Source organism: Esox lucius, chromosome 10, assembly GCF_011004845.1.
Source record: "Esox lucius isolate fEsoLuc1 chromosome 10, fEsoLuc1.pri, whole genome shotgun sequence".
Classification (NCBI taxonomy): domain Eukaryota; kingdom Metazoa; phylum Chordata; class Actinopteri; order Esociformes; family Esocidae; genus Esox; species Esox lucius.
The window spans coordinates 17831584-17847457 of NC_047578.1; the positions used below are offsets into that span (position 1 = coordinate 17831584).

The 15874-nt window shown below is 39.0% G+C and overlaps 1 gene segment (V, D, J or C); it reads right to left on the minus strand.

The window, feature by feature from the left end:
* Window positions 1–2658: 2658 nt before the first annotated feature.
* LOC105012668 lies at window positions 2659–8483 on the minus strand. The segment is given in 6 exon segments: window positions 2659–3259; window positions 3472–3588; window positions 4297–4599; window positions 4851–5180; window positions 5405–5421; window positions 8327–8483. Coding segments are annotated over 4 exon segments (717 nt in total).
* Between the last annotated feature and the right edge of the window lie 7391 nt (window positions 8484–15874).

Sequence of the window (15874 nt, forward strand, 5' to 3'; positions counted from 1 at the left end):
GCCACTGAAATTCAACACTACTGTTGTTTGCTCCTTGGGGTTTAAGGCCGGGTGTTTCTGTAAAGCACTTTGTGACAACTGCTGTTGTAAAAAGGGCTTTATAAATAAATTTGATTGATTGATCAAAATGTCAACATAACACAAGGGTTAAGTTCCTCCTGCCCCAGTGTTTCTTGTTGTTCATTGTGTGTGTTCCTGTGTCTACAGCTTTGCTGCTTGCAAGTCTTTCTTGATTAACCTGCTTTTGAAACCTCTGCGCCTGTTACCCACGCTGTGTCCTGACAGTAGTCAACAGGACTCCAAAGTCACTAAGACCAAGTCACAAACAATCCTAAAGGGCTACTGCCGGCAATCCGCCTCGTAATCCGGTCAACGTTTGGAAACATTTATTGATACTATACTAATGTAATAGCTGTTCCCTATTACATTAGATCATCACTGTAAATGACAGTTTACAGTGGTCATAGTGTAGCACTACAGCAGCTAGTCCAGGGTGGAAGGGTTGTACTGCGAGTGTCTAAAGCGAGTATAAGGACATTACAAGTCACTAAACTGACAAACGGACCGACGAGGATGTTTGAATAGGGAATATGTTAGTCGCTAGATACATTTTGTAGAAAAAGATCATTTGAAACCTTGACTTAGAACATTAACTGCAGATGTCTACTGGTCGTTTTTACAATAGCAGTATAGTAAAACTCTGGATACCAAAGAAACGAACTGTGTACTAAAGACACAAGATACTGCGATACTGGAAACAAGAACAAAGACCACAGATTAAATACACAAGGGGTAAGTGGCACTTGTGAGACACCTGGTGGGGGTTGAAGACACCTGCAGGTGAACGGAATTAGGGTGTCACAGTTTAATCTTACACCTATTTTGTATCCTTTTAAACACACTGGAGTAATAGCAGCGTTTCCCTCCACGTACAAACGCACTTGGGAGTCAACGTTACCAACACTGAGCGACTCTCAATATAACTTATATTTGTGCACCAGAACAGGTAATTGGCACAGAGATCGGATGCCAAAAACTCGCCGTGACTTGTAAACGAAACCAGAACACGTAACTGGCTTTGCGTACTATCGTTTGTTTTAATCTCTGCACCAAAATGCACTTTTTTGCCGACATCTTTTTACATTTTGGCAAATAAAATTGCCATAAGAGCACACGGGGATTGCTATGACAGGCAACAAAATGAATTAGGTCAGAACATGAATGTATCAATGCTGCATGTACAGTACAAACACACCAAACACTCACATTATGCTGCTGCTGTTACTGTTCATTGCCTGTCTGATACACCGAACTATACCATAGGTACATTGACCTACAATAGCTGACACCTCTTGGTAACGAAGCATGTGACAGATGATATTTCATTTTACAGTACCTGCCCCTGACTCTCACAGAGCAATATAGTCAGTGAGATTTGCGTTGATGGACAGGAGGACCATTTTCTTGAAGACTTCACACTCAGACCCTGTGTTGATAATGGTGTTCGTTGGTAATGGCGTTCTTTGTACCGTCTCAACCAAGTGGAGGTGTAACAGGACGTTAGATATCAGCCCCAATCTCACAGATTCCTGAAAAATTTAGAATTCATTAAATTAAAGATGAATACAGCACAGAAACAGAAACTGTACATTTCAGAAATTGCTCCCTCTAAATAATTAAGAGCATTTAATTAACAGGCTGGCAGAATAGTTTGGGTTTCATTTAATGAGCAAGGATTGAATCAAAAGTGGTTTGTATTCTTTGCTTACCCTAGCCTTTGTGTTTAACCACAGTTATAAGTGCTCTCCACCCTGACCCTGTTCTATGGTGGTCTTGTCTATGACCTGGTTATGGTTCTGAAGCTATGTCAGTACTAACAAAAGGAATGCAAACCATTAATTCTACCATTGTGGTTAGCAACCTCAGAGAAGCTGACCTTTTAAAGAGTAGAGTTGAAGGGGCAATATGTAAGATTTTACTCAAATATTAATATAAATACAAGCAAAAATGACGAGTAGACAACTGCAGTTAATGTTTTAAACTTTTGAAATATAATGCAAATGGGATTGACAGAAGTGACAAATTAACTGAAATTATTCACCAAGAACCAAAACTTCACACTACTGTAGTTACATGGGGACTTTTTTAACCTCATGAGTGTATGTATTCTTCAGAAGCGTTACCTTGAACCCCATCACAGTCAGTGTCACTTCTTCAAACCACACGATAAAGAGGGCAGGACAACACTGTTGCTAAACCTTTCCAACTTCATAGGTGTCACTTCCTATCCATTATTCTGACAATAATGAAGAGAAAATTCAGCTTGCAGGTCCCATCGCAAGAATAAAAGTAACAAATTGTACATGTATAGTTATCCTCATGCTTTTTCATATGAGTGTGGTAGTATTCCACTGAAATTGGCCTGGATGTTTCTAACTTCTCTTTCAGAAACATAAAATGGCTCTGCATAGTCAATGAGGCAGGAAGTAGAAGGTTACACTGACAATATGTTACCAACGCAAACATTTACATACAGTAGGCAACAGATGGCACTTCATACTCTTTGAACTTTATTTTCCTGACCTTGTCTTCTAATTCACAAAACTATAAATAAGTCTTGTAATTTTCCTGTTAGTAGGATGAAAACAGACACTCACGTGAGATGCATATAAGCATTTAATACTTTGTTGCTGGACATGTCAGGTACTCACTGTGCTTACAGCAAATATTTGACTCTTATTTGAGGGTTGTTATGGCACATCAATTGCAACTACGTATCTCTTTGGAGAAGTTAATAGAGCACACGTATCATCAGGAATTCAGGCAAATAAGCCACAAGGCATTAACAACATGACATTAACATAAAGATTAAATATATAGGGTTGCAACTTTAAAAAGTACATTGCACAAAGTCTGAAAGTATGTTTCCCAGAGGAATTCAATGGCATTACAATTACTAATTAATTAATCGTTAGAATGAAATAAAAAAGGATATCTGACCCAAAGAGCCCGAGGAAGCTTTTACAATACGTGTACAGTGAGGTAATATTTATGCCAGTTCCACTAAGAAAACTTCAAATATAGATTGTTATAATTGATGTTAAGCAACACATAAAAAACATAAAACACATAATGTCTAATTGTCACAGGCCACTGCCACTTAAATTACAAACCATCAAGAAACAAACCCAACCTATCATGCATTATCTCTTGATTAATTATGTCTTGGTCCTCTCTTATAATTTGTTCATCTGAAAACCTGAAATTGAAGTTTTAAAACGTAAATATATTGTATTGAAGAGTGCAAACTAATTGTAAAGTACAAGGCAATTCATTTCAAAATGTGGGAGTAACTGAACTATTACAACATGCAGTACATCAGTAAATTTGTTTTACTACCATTCTACCATACTGGCATTAGATTAATGTATTGCAGTCATACTGGACCAATGTAATAATATTTCTACATACATCTGTGTTTGCAACTGCATGATGCCACAATGACAGACAGGATCAACAGCAGGAGCCAGGCAGTTATTCCCAGGAGTCTGTACATCCACACTGTGATGTAACACAGGATGCCAAAGTCTGAGGATATGATAAACCACACATAGAGAAAAGTGATATTAGAATAAAGGTACTGTTAAAAAGTACAGTTCACTACCGGTCAATGGTTTTACAACACCCACAGTTTTCCATTTGTTATTGAAATTCACAGTTCAATGTCTTAATGTACTATGTAGAATAAATAAACAATTGGAGTTTGTTTTACAAAATGTAATAAAAATCTTTGACTCATCAAAGTGAGACATAACAGCCAAACTTGTATGTGATGTTTTACAATAGAAATCAAATTATGTTCAGAAAGTTCTTCCCAACACTGTTGCAGTCGTTCCCACATATGTGTTGCACTTGTAAGATGCTTTGCTTTCGTCCTTCTGCCCAGTTCATCCCAAACCAGCTGAGGATTAAGTCTGTGCAGGCCATTCCATGATTTGAAAGCTAATGTCTTGTTCTTTTTTTCTGATGTAGTTCTGACATAACCTGGAGGTATGTTTTTGTTACCTCTGGCAGTTTATTGCTTACCTTTGTACCATTTCAGGTTATTCACTAGACTTGAACTGCTTAAATTTCAATACAAATTGGGAAAAAGTGTGTTCTAAAACTTACATAAATAATCTGTACCTCATTGACATTGACAAAGTTGACTTTTTAGTACCAAAAGAGTCAAGGAAGTGTGCAATTGGGAGAAGATAATGTGGAACATTGTCCTGTAAAAGCATATTTTTACATTACCTAGCTTTTCCACAGTTTTGGTGATATTCTGCCCACCAAACTCCACCACACATGTGCACTCTGCTCCTCTGTCCCACTCCTCTGCCTGGACCAGAATCTGGTTCCCAGTGAACTCTTTTGCTGAATCACTGTTGTCTGTCCACGCCGACTCAGTTAGTCCACTCTCCTCTCTTCCATTTATGAGCCAGAACACACGGACCTGAGACGGGACCAGTCCTGACACCAGACACATGAGAGGGACTGAGGACTTGTCGTTGTTTGAAGGTTTTAGGATATCAATGGTTGGAGGTGCTTGGTGTTCATCTATATGAACAAAAGGAAACAGAAAAAAGGTCTCCAGTAAAATTTTATACGGATCATTTGGAAAACTTTGTTTTCTTTTATACAACATCAGTGACATAGCACATACCCATAACTCCTAAATAACAGAATTCAAGTATTACTTGAATAGACACAGGGAAGGTAATACAAATCCTGGCTAAAATAATTGAATAGCTAAAATGTACCTCATCATTTTAACAGTTAAAACCAATATAAAATGCTATAGGACCAACCTTTAACAACCACTGTGGTGCCATTGCCTATGTAGAGCTGCTCGCCATAGATAACGGCGCAGTAGTAAACCCCAGAGTCAGCGACAGTTGCGTTGTAGATGGACACTGGGCATTCATTCTTGAAGACTGCTTGCTCAGACCTGGGGTTGATATTGGTTTTCTTAGTCACTCGCAGAAGCCTGGGCCACCTGTGTAGTCTCATCCAAGCCACAGTGTAACAGTAGGATGTCAACCCCGCCAGGACGCAGTTCATGCTGATGTTGTTTCCGACCATTACCTCTACAAGAGGTGGATACTGGGTCACAGAGGAGTATTCCAAATCACTGGACCCTGTGACCAAATATCTTGATGAACAATTTGGCCTTAAATGACAAGTGCCTTTGTAATCTTTTCACCCGTCACAGTTAGAAAAGGACTAGGACTACTTCTCCTAGCCACTGAGCATCGACGTCTCATTGCTTGCTTATTCAGTTTAAGGCTGACATAAAAATTGCTTCATTAATTAGGTGGAGTTAATGAAATTCCATGAAAGAGTGAAATCTGTGGTATCTTACCTTTCAAATGATGCACACTGCACAGCAGAAGCAGAAGCTTTGTAAACATGTTGAACATCACAGATACATTTATTTGCTCCCTCAGTCGAATAATAAAGAGGGTTTATTTGACAGGATGGACAAACCGTTCAGGCACATACGCCCCCCCCCCTCCTAACACAGACATAAACATGTGGGCGCACACACACACCTTCTGTACTTACTATCAAAGTGAGGACTATTGAAACCATTTTTTTTACCATGTACCCATATATATTCTATCGTGTACCTGCATTTTTCAGTTGTTACATATACATGTCTGCCTGCATGTCTACATTGCTGCTATCTCTGCATTCCAGTTGCACCTTACTCTTTCAATATGCCTCAATTGCACATTTAGAATGCCATTTAGAATTGGCATTTGCACCTGCACGGCTATTTATCCCACTTGTAACATACACTATATGTACAATTATTTGATCCCCTGCTGATTTTGTACGTTTGCCCACCAACAAAGGAATGATCAGTCTATAATTTTAATGGCAGGTTTATTTGAACAGTGAGAGACAGAATAACAACAAAAGAATCCAGAAAAACTGGACCCCTCGACCCCTCTGCAAAACATGACTTAGTACTAGATGGCAAAACCCTTGTTGGCGATCACAGAAGTCAGACGTTTCTTGTAGTTGGCCACAAGGTTTGCACACATCTTAGGAGGGATTTTGTCCCACTTTTTGCAGATCTTCTCCAAGTCATTAAGGTTTCGAGGCTGACGTTTGGCAACTCAAACCTTCAGCTCCCTCCACAGATTTTCTATGGGATTAAGGTCTGGAGTCTGGCTAGGCCACTCCAGGACCTTAATGTGCTTCTTCTTAAGCCACTCCTTTGTTGCCTTGGCCATGTGTTTTGGGTTATTGTTGTGCTGGAATACCCTCCACAACCCAATTTCAATGCCCTGGCTGAGGGAAAGAGGTTCTCACCCAAGATTTGATGGTACATGGCCCCGTCCATCGTCTCTTTGATGTGGTGAAGTTGTCCTGTCCCCTTAGCAGAAAAACACCCCCAAAGCATAATGCTTCCACCTCCATATTTGACGGTGGGGATGGTGTACTTGGGGTCATAGGCAGCATTCCTCCTCCTCCAAACACGACGAGTTGAGTGCCAAAGAGCTCGATTTTGGTCTCATCTGACCATAACACTTTCACCCAGTTCTCCTCTGAATCATTCAGATGTTCATTGGCAAACGTCAGACAGACCTGTACATGTGCTTTCTTGAGCAGGGGGACCTTGCCAGTGCTGTAGGATTTCAGTCTGTCACGGAGTAATGTGTTACCAATTGTTTTCTTGGTGACTACGGTCTCAGCTGTCTTGAGATCATTGACAAGATACTTCAATGTAGTTCTGCGCTGATTCTTCATTGTGATCATTGCAACTCCACGAGGTGAAATCTTGCATGGAGCCCCAGACCGAGGAAGATTGACAGTTCTTTTGTGTTTCTTCCATTTACAAATAATCACACCAACTGTTGTCACCTTCTCACCAAGCTGCTTGGAAATGGTCTTGTAGCCCATTCCAGCCTTTTGTAGGTCTATAATCCTGTCCCTGACATCCTTGTACAGCTCTTTGGTCTTGGCCATGGTGGAGAGTTTGGAATTTGATTGACTTCTCTGGACAGGTGTCTTTTATACAAGTAACAAACTGAGATTAGGTGCAATCCCTTTAAGAGTGTGCTCCTAATCTCAGCTCGTTACCTCTATAAAAGACACCTGGGAGCCAGAAATATTTCTAAATGAGAGGGGTTGAATACTTATTTCACTCATTAAATTGCAAAACAATTTATAACATTTTTGACATGCGTTTTTCTGGATTTTTGTTGTTGTTACTCTGTCTCTCACTGTTCAAATAAACCTACCATTAAAATTATAGACTGATAATATCTTTGTCAGTGGGCAAACGTACAAAATCAGCAGAGGATCAAATATTTTTTCCCCTCACTGTACCCTTTCAGTTTAACCACTGATGAAAAGGCTATCCAACCTGAACGTGTCCTATGATGGTCTTGTCTTTGACCTGGTTATGATGTGACCCAAAATGTCACACCATTTGCCAGGGACATTTCTTTTAATGAGTGCATGCATGTCAACCTGTGAGCATTACCTAGAATATCCACCACGACTGGTGTTAATCCTTCAAACCACATGACAAACTGAACTCTGCAAAGACGCTGCTTTACATTCTGACTTTATGGGTGTGAGTCCCTGTCCACTGCTCTGGCACAACAATGAACAGAAGAAAACCACAATTAGGACAACTCAGCTACTGAGTTTCACATACCAAACCACAGCTCTCACATTAGTAGCGGCATTTGGAATATGTTACCAATTATTCATGCAATCAAATTAGCCTATATTTTTTTACAATTCTCTTTGGAAACTAGGTTACATGAAATAACTCTGCAATTGTATTTAGTCTATAAAACAGAGAAGGGGGGAAAGAAGAACAATGAAGTCTCTTAAATTGACAGAAATTTGTAAGTCACAGATCTGATTGTAAAGCAACTCAAATATTAAATCAAGTAGTTGGCACATTATTCTTTTTCAACTGTAATGCTACTGTTTATTATTTGTCTGGCAATTGGATTTAAATAGTTCATTTAAATAAAAATAATTAATTCAATTTCTGATGTAATGAAAAGAGACACATATGATGCTGTAACGGTTAGGTGAGCAGCAGCGCCACCGTTCCGTGCACCTTCAGTTTCCCATATCACACAAATGCATCCCGGACTTGTTTTGTCACATGTCTTCATCGTTCACACCAGGTCCCTGTTAACTAATTTATATGTGTTTAAATGTTTCCCCTCTGCTCCCCACATTGTGGATCATTGTTATTTTCTGTTCGTTCAGTGGTGAGTGTTACTTGTATGTACTGTTTGAAAATTACCTGTTAAGACGTGTTGTCGCGCGCTTTGATTTCTTTCAGTCTGTAGTTATATTTTTCCGTTCGTTGTTCGGTTTTCTTTTGATTGTTTATTAAACCCACGAACGTGAGATATGCCTGCGCCTGGTTCCTTGCCCAACACTACACCACAAGAAGAGCATTACAGATGCAGATAGAATGAAGTCCAAAAGACGGTGACACATTATTTCATTTTATAACTGTATTCCAGGACTGAAATTGTAATGATAAAATGTTAATGGGGTCAAAGTGCAGACAATCAGCTTTATATATGAAAAACTTTTAGTATGAACACATTGTGTAACTGCAACTAAAAATGGGTGTTGCTTTTTTCAAGTTTATTTTATAAAAGCTTTTTAGATGTTAAATCAATCAAAAAACAACAAATAAAATTTATTTCCAATAATCACATGCCGCTTCTACCAAACATCAAATGATTTAACATTAGAAATTGAGGTGTAGAGACCATAACCATTTACAGTATCTCAGAAGTGAGTACACCCCTCACATTTTTGTAAATATTTGATTTATAATCTTTTGATGTGACAACACTGAAGAAATGACACTTTGCTACAATGTAAAGTGAGTGTACAGCTTGTATAACAGTGTACATTTTGCTGTCCCTACAAAGTAACACAACACACAGCCATTAATGTCTAAACCGCTGGCAACAAAAGTGAGTACACCACTAAGTGAAAATGTCCAAATTGGGCCCGAAGTGTCAATATTTTGTGTGGCCACCATCATTTTCCAGCACTGCCTTAACCCTCTTGGGCATGAAGTGCTTCACAGGTTGCCACTGGAGTCTTCTTCCACTCATCCATGATGACATCATGAAGCTGGTGGGTGTTAGAGACCTTGCGCTCCTCCACCTTTCGTTTGAGGATTCCCCACAGATGCTCAATAGAGTTTAGGTCTGGAGACATGCTTGGCCAGTCCATCACCTTTACCCTCAGCATCTTTAGCAAGGAAGTGGTCGTCTTGGAGGTGTGTTTTGGGTCGTTATCATGTTGGAATACTGCCCTGCGGCCCAGTCTCCGAAGGGTGGGGATTATGCTCTGCTTCAGTATGTCACAGTACATGTTGGCCTTCATGGTTCCCTCAATGAGCTGTAGCTCCCCAGTGCCGGCAACACTCATGCAGCCCTAGACCATGACACTCCCACCACACACGCTTGACTGTAGGCAAGACACTTGTCTTTGTACTCCTCACCTGGTTGCTGCCACACACGCTTGACACCATCTGAAACAAATAAGTTTATCTTGGTCTCATCAGACCACAGGACATGGTTCCAGTAATCCACCGGAGACCTTGTAACACTAACGAGTCACATGACACCGGGGATGGAAAATTGGTTAATTGGGACCAATTTGGACATTTTCACTTATTTTCACATTTTCACAATTTGGACATGTTGCCAGCGGTTTAGACATTAATGGCTGTGTATTAAGTTACTTTGAGGGGACAGGAAATGTACACTTATACAGTTGTACACTCATTACTTTACAGTGTAGCAAAGTGTCATTTCTTCAGTGTTGTCACATGAAAAGGTATAATCAAATATTAGCAAAAATGTGAGGGGTGTACTCACTTTTGTGAGATACTGTAGAATAAGTGTAATATATCAAAATGTAAGTAATTCTGTTGTTTAACTGAACTATTACAACATACAGTACATAAGTTAATTTGTTTTACTACTATTCTACCATACTGGCATTAGATTCATGTATTCCAGTCATACTGGACCAATGTAATAATATTTCTGTGTTTGCAACTGCATGATGCCACAATGACAGACAGGATCAACAGCAGGAGCCAGGCAGTTATTCCCAGGAGTCTGTACATCCACACTGTGATGTAACACAGGATGCCAAAGTCTGAGGATATGATAGAGAGAAACAATGAGAAAATCCCTTTAAGAGTGTGCTACTAATCTCAGCTCTTTACCTGTATAAAAGATACCTGGGAGACAAATCTATCTAATTGAGAGGGGATGAAATACTTATTTCACTCATTAAAATATAAATAAATTTCCAAAAACTTTGACATGTGTTTTTCTGGATTTTTTTGTTAATCTGTCTCTCACTGTTCAAATAAACCTACCATTAAAATGATGGACATTTTTTGACAGTGGGCAAATGTATAAAATCAGTAGGGGATCAAATAATTGTTTTCCTCACTGAAAATAAGCATTGTTAAAATAAAGGTAACTTTTAAAATATTCCAAATAAACTGTATTTTCACTGCAAGGGTACAATTGAGAAGGGTAAATGTGGATCACTGTGTGCCTGAAAAGCACACAAAGACCTGAGACGGGACCAGTCCTGACACAAAACAGAGGAGATGGACTTAGGAGCTATCACTGTCTGGTGATGAGAGAATTTTGATGGTTTGGGATCCAGTACTAACGTTAACTGAAATAAATAGAATAGCATACAATGTGGGGACATTCCTTCTGGATTGTTGATTGTACCTCAGCCACTATAGTGTTGTTATTAACAAATGCATACATGTATTTCACCTATGACAATTACATTGGACAATTCGATCCATTCCCAATGCAGACTGCCTCGGAGTGAACAGCCAAACAATTGTGCACGCCTAGGTTGCTCACCGTTAAGCCAGTGATGGTGGCAGAGCATGCTGTGTCCCATTACCCCTCAAAGGCCATAGTCATTTTTAGGTTTGTTTTCATGCTCATTGTTCCAGTTCTGCAGTCAACGTTAATCCAACTAGGCAAGAATCTTATCAATACAGCCCTCTAAAGTTAACATTTCACCAGAAATCATCACCATGTCAAGTTTTTCGGTAACAATGATATAGTTCGTACAAGCCGACAAAAACTAAAATATGGATCACTAGACTGATACATGCTTACTGAAATAAGCATACTGTCTGATTGGTAGATAATATATACAATATTAGCATTTAAGACAAGCTGAAGTTTCACATTTGCAATAAAGGAAACATGTTGTCTTTTGTAATAGTAAAAAAAAAAAGTTTGTAATACCTGAGAGAGAACTCCACCACAGAAATAGATAGGCACGCATCTAGACACATCAGAAGAATGATCCTCTCACGTTGTTCAGCCATGTACTGTTTGTACTGTACATATAGCCTCACCATCTAAATGCCGGAAATCATTTCTTTACGGACACTTTCAAGACTCCTCGTGTTAACTGAAAGAAGCACTGTTAAACAGTGTACAAATCGACATTTAAGAAACAATCAAATTATTTGGTTCTGTTTTTGTTCTGTTTGGGTTCTGCCTTCCCTTTTTAACGTAGCCTGTTCTGTTTTTTTTTTTTTCTCCTTTGTTCTTGTATGTAGCCCGTCTTTGTCATTATCACTTTCACCAGTTTGCCCCCTCGTTATGTCCCTATTTAATTTCCTCCTGCCCAAGTGTGTATTGTCAGTCGTTGTTGGATATTATGGTGGTTGTGTTTAGGGGCTTTGTCACTTTGTCATTGGAATTAATGAGCCTATTGTTTCTATGCCTGTGTCCTGCTATGTAACCTCCTGAAATCGTGACATAAATAAAAGGTTTGATTTCTTTGTAATTTGTATTTTATTAAATTGGGGTATTTTGGGATATGTGGGATAAGTGATATGGTATAGGCAAATTATGGTATGGTTAGTAATTAATAAATAGTAGTAGAGACCACATTTTCCCAGAGAGGTCATGTAATCCCTCATGAGACATTTCATTTGTATAGTATTGTCATGTTGGCCAGAAATTATACTTGCCTGCCGAGGACCTCAGTGTTTGTGTGTTAACTCTACCTCTCTCCCACTCTAACCACACAACCGCCCTTTAAAACAAGGTTATGCTGTCTGCAGAAGCCCGAGTTTCCTGTCCAAACACCACGCCAACTATTACATAATAAGGAAACACCTCGGTAGAATCTCTGTATCTCACATTACAACTGCAGCATGGATTTTAACTGACAGCTGTTGATGTTTGTTTTTTGTATTACAACATTGAATATAGAGAGCAGTCAATATGACAAAACAAGAATACCATATTTAATATCATGTTTATTGTCCTATACAGTCTTTTGAATAGTAATAATTTGCTATGTCCTGTGTGAATGTGAGAATTTCAGGAATATATTACAATGGTGTATGTAGACTTAGATTTAAGTTTTACCACAGGCACACAGCATCAACACGGGGGTGCAGGTGAATGCCCAAAGACGTTATATTAATGGAACGTTAGTTTGAATCAAAGGAACAAAAGGGGAACTTGCCAGGCGGTGAGACTCCGGTGTTCTCAACAGCAGACTTAGTAGATAAACACAATACAGGCTGCTAGTCATTTCTGTCTCCCGGCGGCTTTCCTCATCCTGTACATCTAGCCGTCCAAATAATGCCTGACGAGATCCACATGTGAAAGGGTGGGGCTGGCCCAGGACCGGGATGCCACAATTTCTAAATGAATTCATATCAAAATACCTTTTACAGCCAGGTTGCCTGTTAGATCAATCAATGAAATTCATTTTACAAAGCCCTTTTTACATCAGCAGTTGTCACAAAGGGCTTTTAAGAAGGTCAGTTGTAGTACTGCAGTGTTTCTCAGTCAATTACATGTGGACCCCCAAGGTATGCACACTTCTATTTTATTTGATGAACTCTTCAGTCAACGAATCAAGAGTTGCATGATTAGTGATTTGTTAAGTAGTTGTTTTAAGTGTGGTAGTACTAAGTTCTCTGGGACCCACAATAATTCATGTAGAAAAACAACAGCCAGATAATGACAAAACTCATCTGCTTTGAAAATCCTAGATTTCCCATGGCATCAGTTAATCCAGAATTATGAAAACACCTCCAGGCGGTTTGACTGAACAGGGCTTTTCTACCGTAACAGTTTGACCAGAAGGTGGCAGCCGCATGACACGGATTGTTTCTTGCTGTTCTCGAATTGAAAATAATACATATTTCCACCTCACATTGTCTTTTAAATCCCTCGTGTTTAAAGTAATCCAAGATTACTTTAAGTGAGTTCTGCTGGCAACCTCTCCATAGTATAACCAGTTGTAGATTTCTTTTAAAAGACGAAGGAACAAGGCCGTCCCTCAGCAACAGTTTTGAACACACACACAACCGCTAACACATATTTCCTGAGTGTAAGACATTATCCGGGAACTATAAATACATTTCTCCAACCTCAAACCATATTGACCAAACCCCAGAGTTCTCACAAAAACTAAACCTTATACTTAAATCGATATTAATCGGGGGGAGGGGGGGGGGGTTGCACTGTAATTCCTGAAAGTCCAGACAGTTGATGCAACAGTGAAAGGGCTTGGTTTTCTCTGTACACTCAGCCCTGCTTACTTCATTGTCATACCACGTACAAGAACACAGTCAAGTATAGTTTCCCCAATCTCATTATAAATCATTGTTCTTTCCCTTATTCCCTTCATCCACCTCCTCTCATTCTTTCTCTTCCTCTGCCTCTCTATAATGTTGTCATCCATTCTTCCAAAACACAGGTGAGTTTACCCATAACCATTTTTTTTTTCATGCAAACATCCTGTTTGCTTGTTGACTAGTTTATTTTGTCAGGGTTAACACCACAACCAATGTTTGTAGCAAGTGATAGAATTGCGATTATTTGAATTTTGCAGGAGAACTGTGGTTGTTGATATGGAGTATTACATAATGTATTAATTTACAGATTTACTTACTCAATCTATTAATATTTACTGAAAATACAGATGTGCTGTTTAAATCAGTGTATCTTTGTTACATAACTTTTTTTACTCATAACGGTCCTCCCAAACCTATTAAACCCAATATCACACCCCAGTATCAGGACCACCCAATCTGAGTTTCTAGACAAGTCTTATAATTAGTGTTTGGTAAATTTCAATCATCAATCAAGTGCAGGAGGAATGAAAAACTAATGGTCGGAGTGGAGCACATTAAGTTAAACTGATTATGCTGATATTTCCTCAGGCCTACGAGAAGAGTCTAAGGGGTGGCGGGAAATCAACGATCTCCGTCTACTGTGCTTCCCTTTACACATTTTCCCTTTGTTTGCAAAGGAAGAACCATTAGTGCATAGACTTCACCTTCTCCAAACCCATTGTAGAAAAAGGAAAAGGGTGGGAGGATCATCCCAATGACAGACAATAGCATATTCCCAGTTAGGATCCAGCTTTCACTTATCATACATTTACATATCAGTAGGGCAGAAGCTAAGGAGGGGCTGACACAGGCTATGGAGACGCACCTTTACAACACTGTCCTCTTTGACATGTCTGCCTGAGAAACGGGATCCTGGCAGGTTCTCATCGGGTACACCAATGCCTCACCTCATGACACTCTCCTGAGCAATACATTTGTGAAGCAATGTCTACGTCCACTTTAAACAGGAACATAGTAAATTCAATGAGCTGCAAGTTTTAACAGGTTCTGGCATTCCATAATAATGAAGCGACTGACAGGAAAGGATAAACTGTTTGGCTAGCTGCATTTTTGTTTCAATTGACAAATATCCCTCTCTATTGAAATTTTAAATAGATTTAAAATAGACGGCAAGACAGAGTGTTGTGCTGGAAGCAATCAAAATAGTTTTGTATTGCAACAAACTGGTAAATACATGAGTAATACTAATGAAAAGGTTTTAATGTGACTACAGCCTCTGTGCCAGACGCTTCACACAAAGCCCCAACATCGCTGCACCACATCCCACCACAACTCAAAAACCAGTTAAAAGGGCCAAATTTATGTTTACAGTATTATTAGCATAAATGACCAGAAGACATCTGCAGTTTGTTTTCAATAATGTTTAAAATAATGCTCTGTCTATCAGATTGCATTGACCTGTAGTCTCCTCATACTCTCTTCAAACACTCACAGTACTATCCCCCACCCTAAACTAGCTTGGATTAACTAATACCATTTTGGTATCATTCTGTAATAGAAAAGGAGACAAGACGTGTCATTGTATAAAATGCAGTCAAAATTATCGAGGCAGGATTCTACACAGAACATTTTTATGTCATTTTGTTCAGACTTGTCAAAAAGATAAGAACTGATTGACATAACAAGTGATACCCAAATGTATCTAGAATACTGACAAGAATATTGTCATAAATGTCACACACACAAGCTGACACATCAATGCATGCTGAGAATGGGAAGTAGACAACTATTACAATACAAAGACCATGATTGTTTTAACATTAATAACATAGACAAGGGACTGCAAGATTGGATTGCCTGTGTATATCTACTTGAGTAACTGTGTGTGTGTGCCTCAATTCCATTTCAAGTGAAAAAGTTAACCAAACTCCAATTCCAATAAGAAATGTTCCTCATTTAAGCATTCAGTAGAATGTTATGTTTGAATTGTTGTAGTAATTAAAAACCTCCTGAATTGAAATGGAATTGATCCCAACCCTAATGTATAGGGACGTTTGAAAACTTTCTTTATTTTAATTGTGAAATTACAGCCTAGTTTAAAGTTTTGTTTGCCTAATGTTTAAAATAGTATGTAGGGTGTAGACCAATCCTTAGTATGCT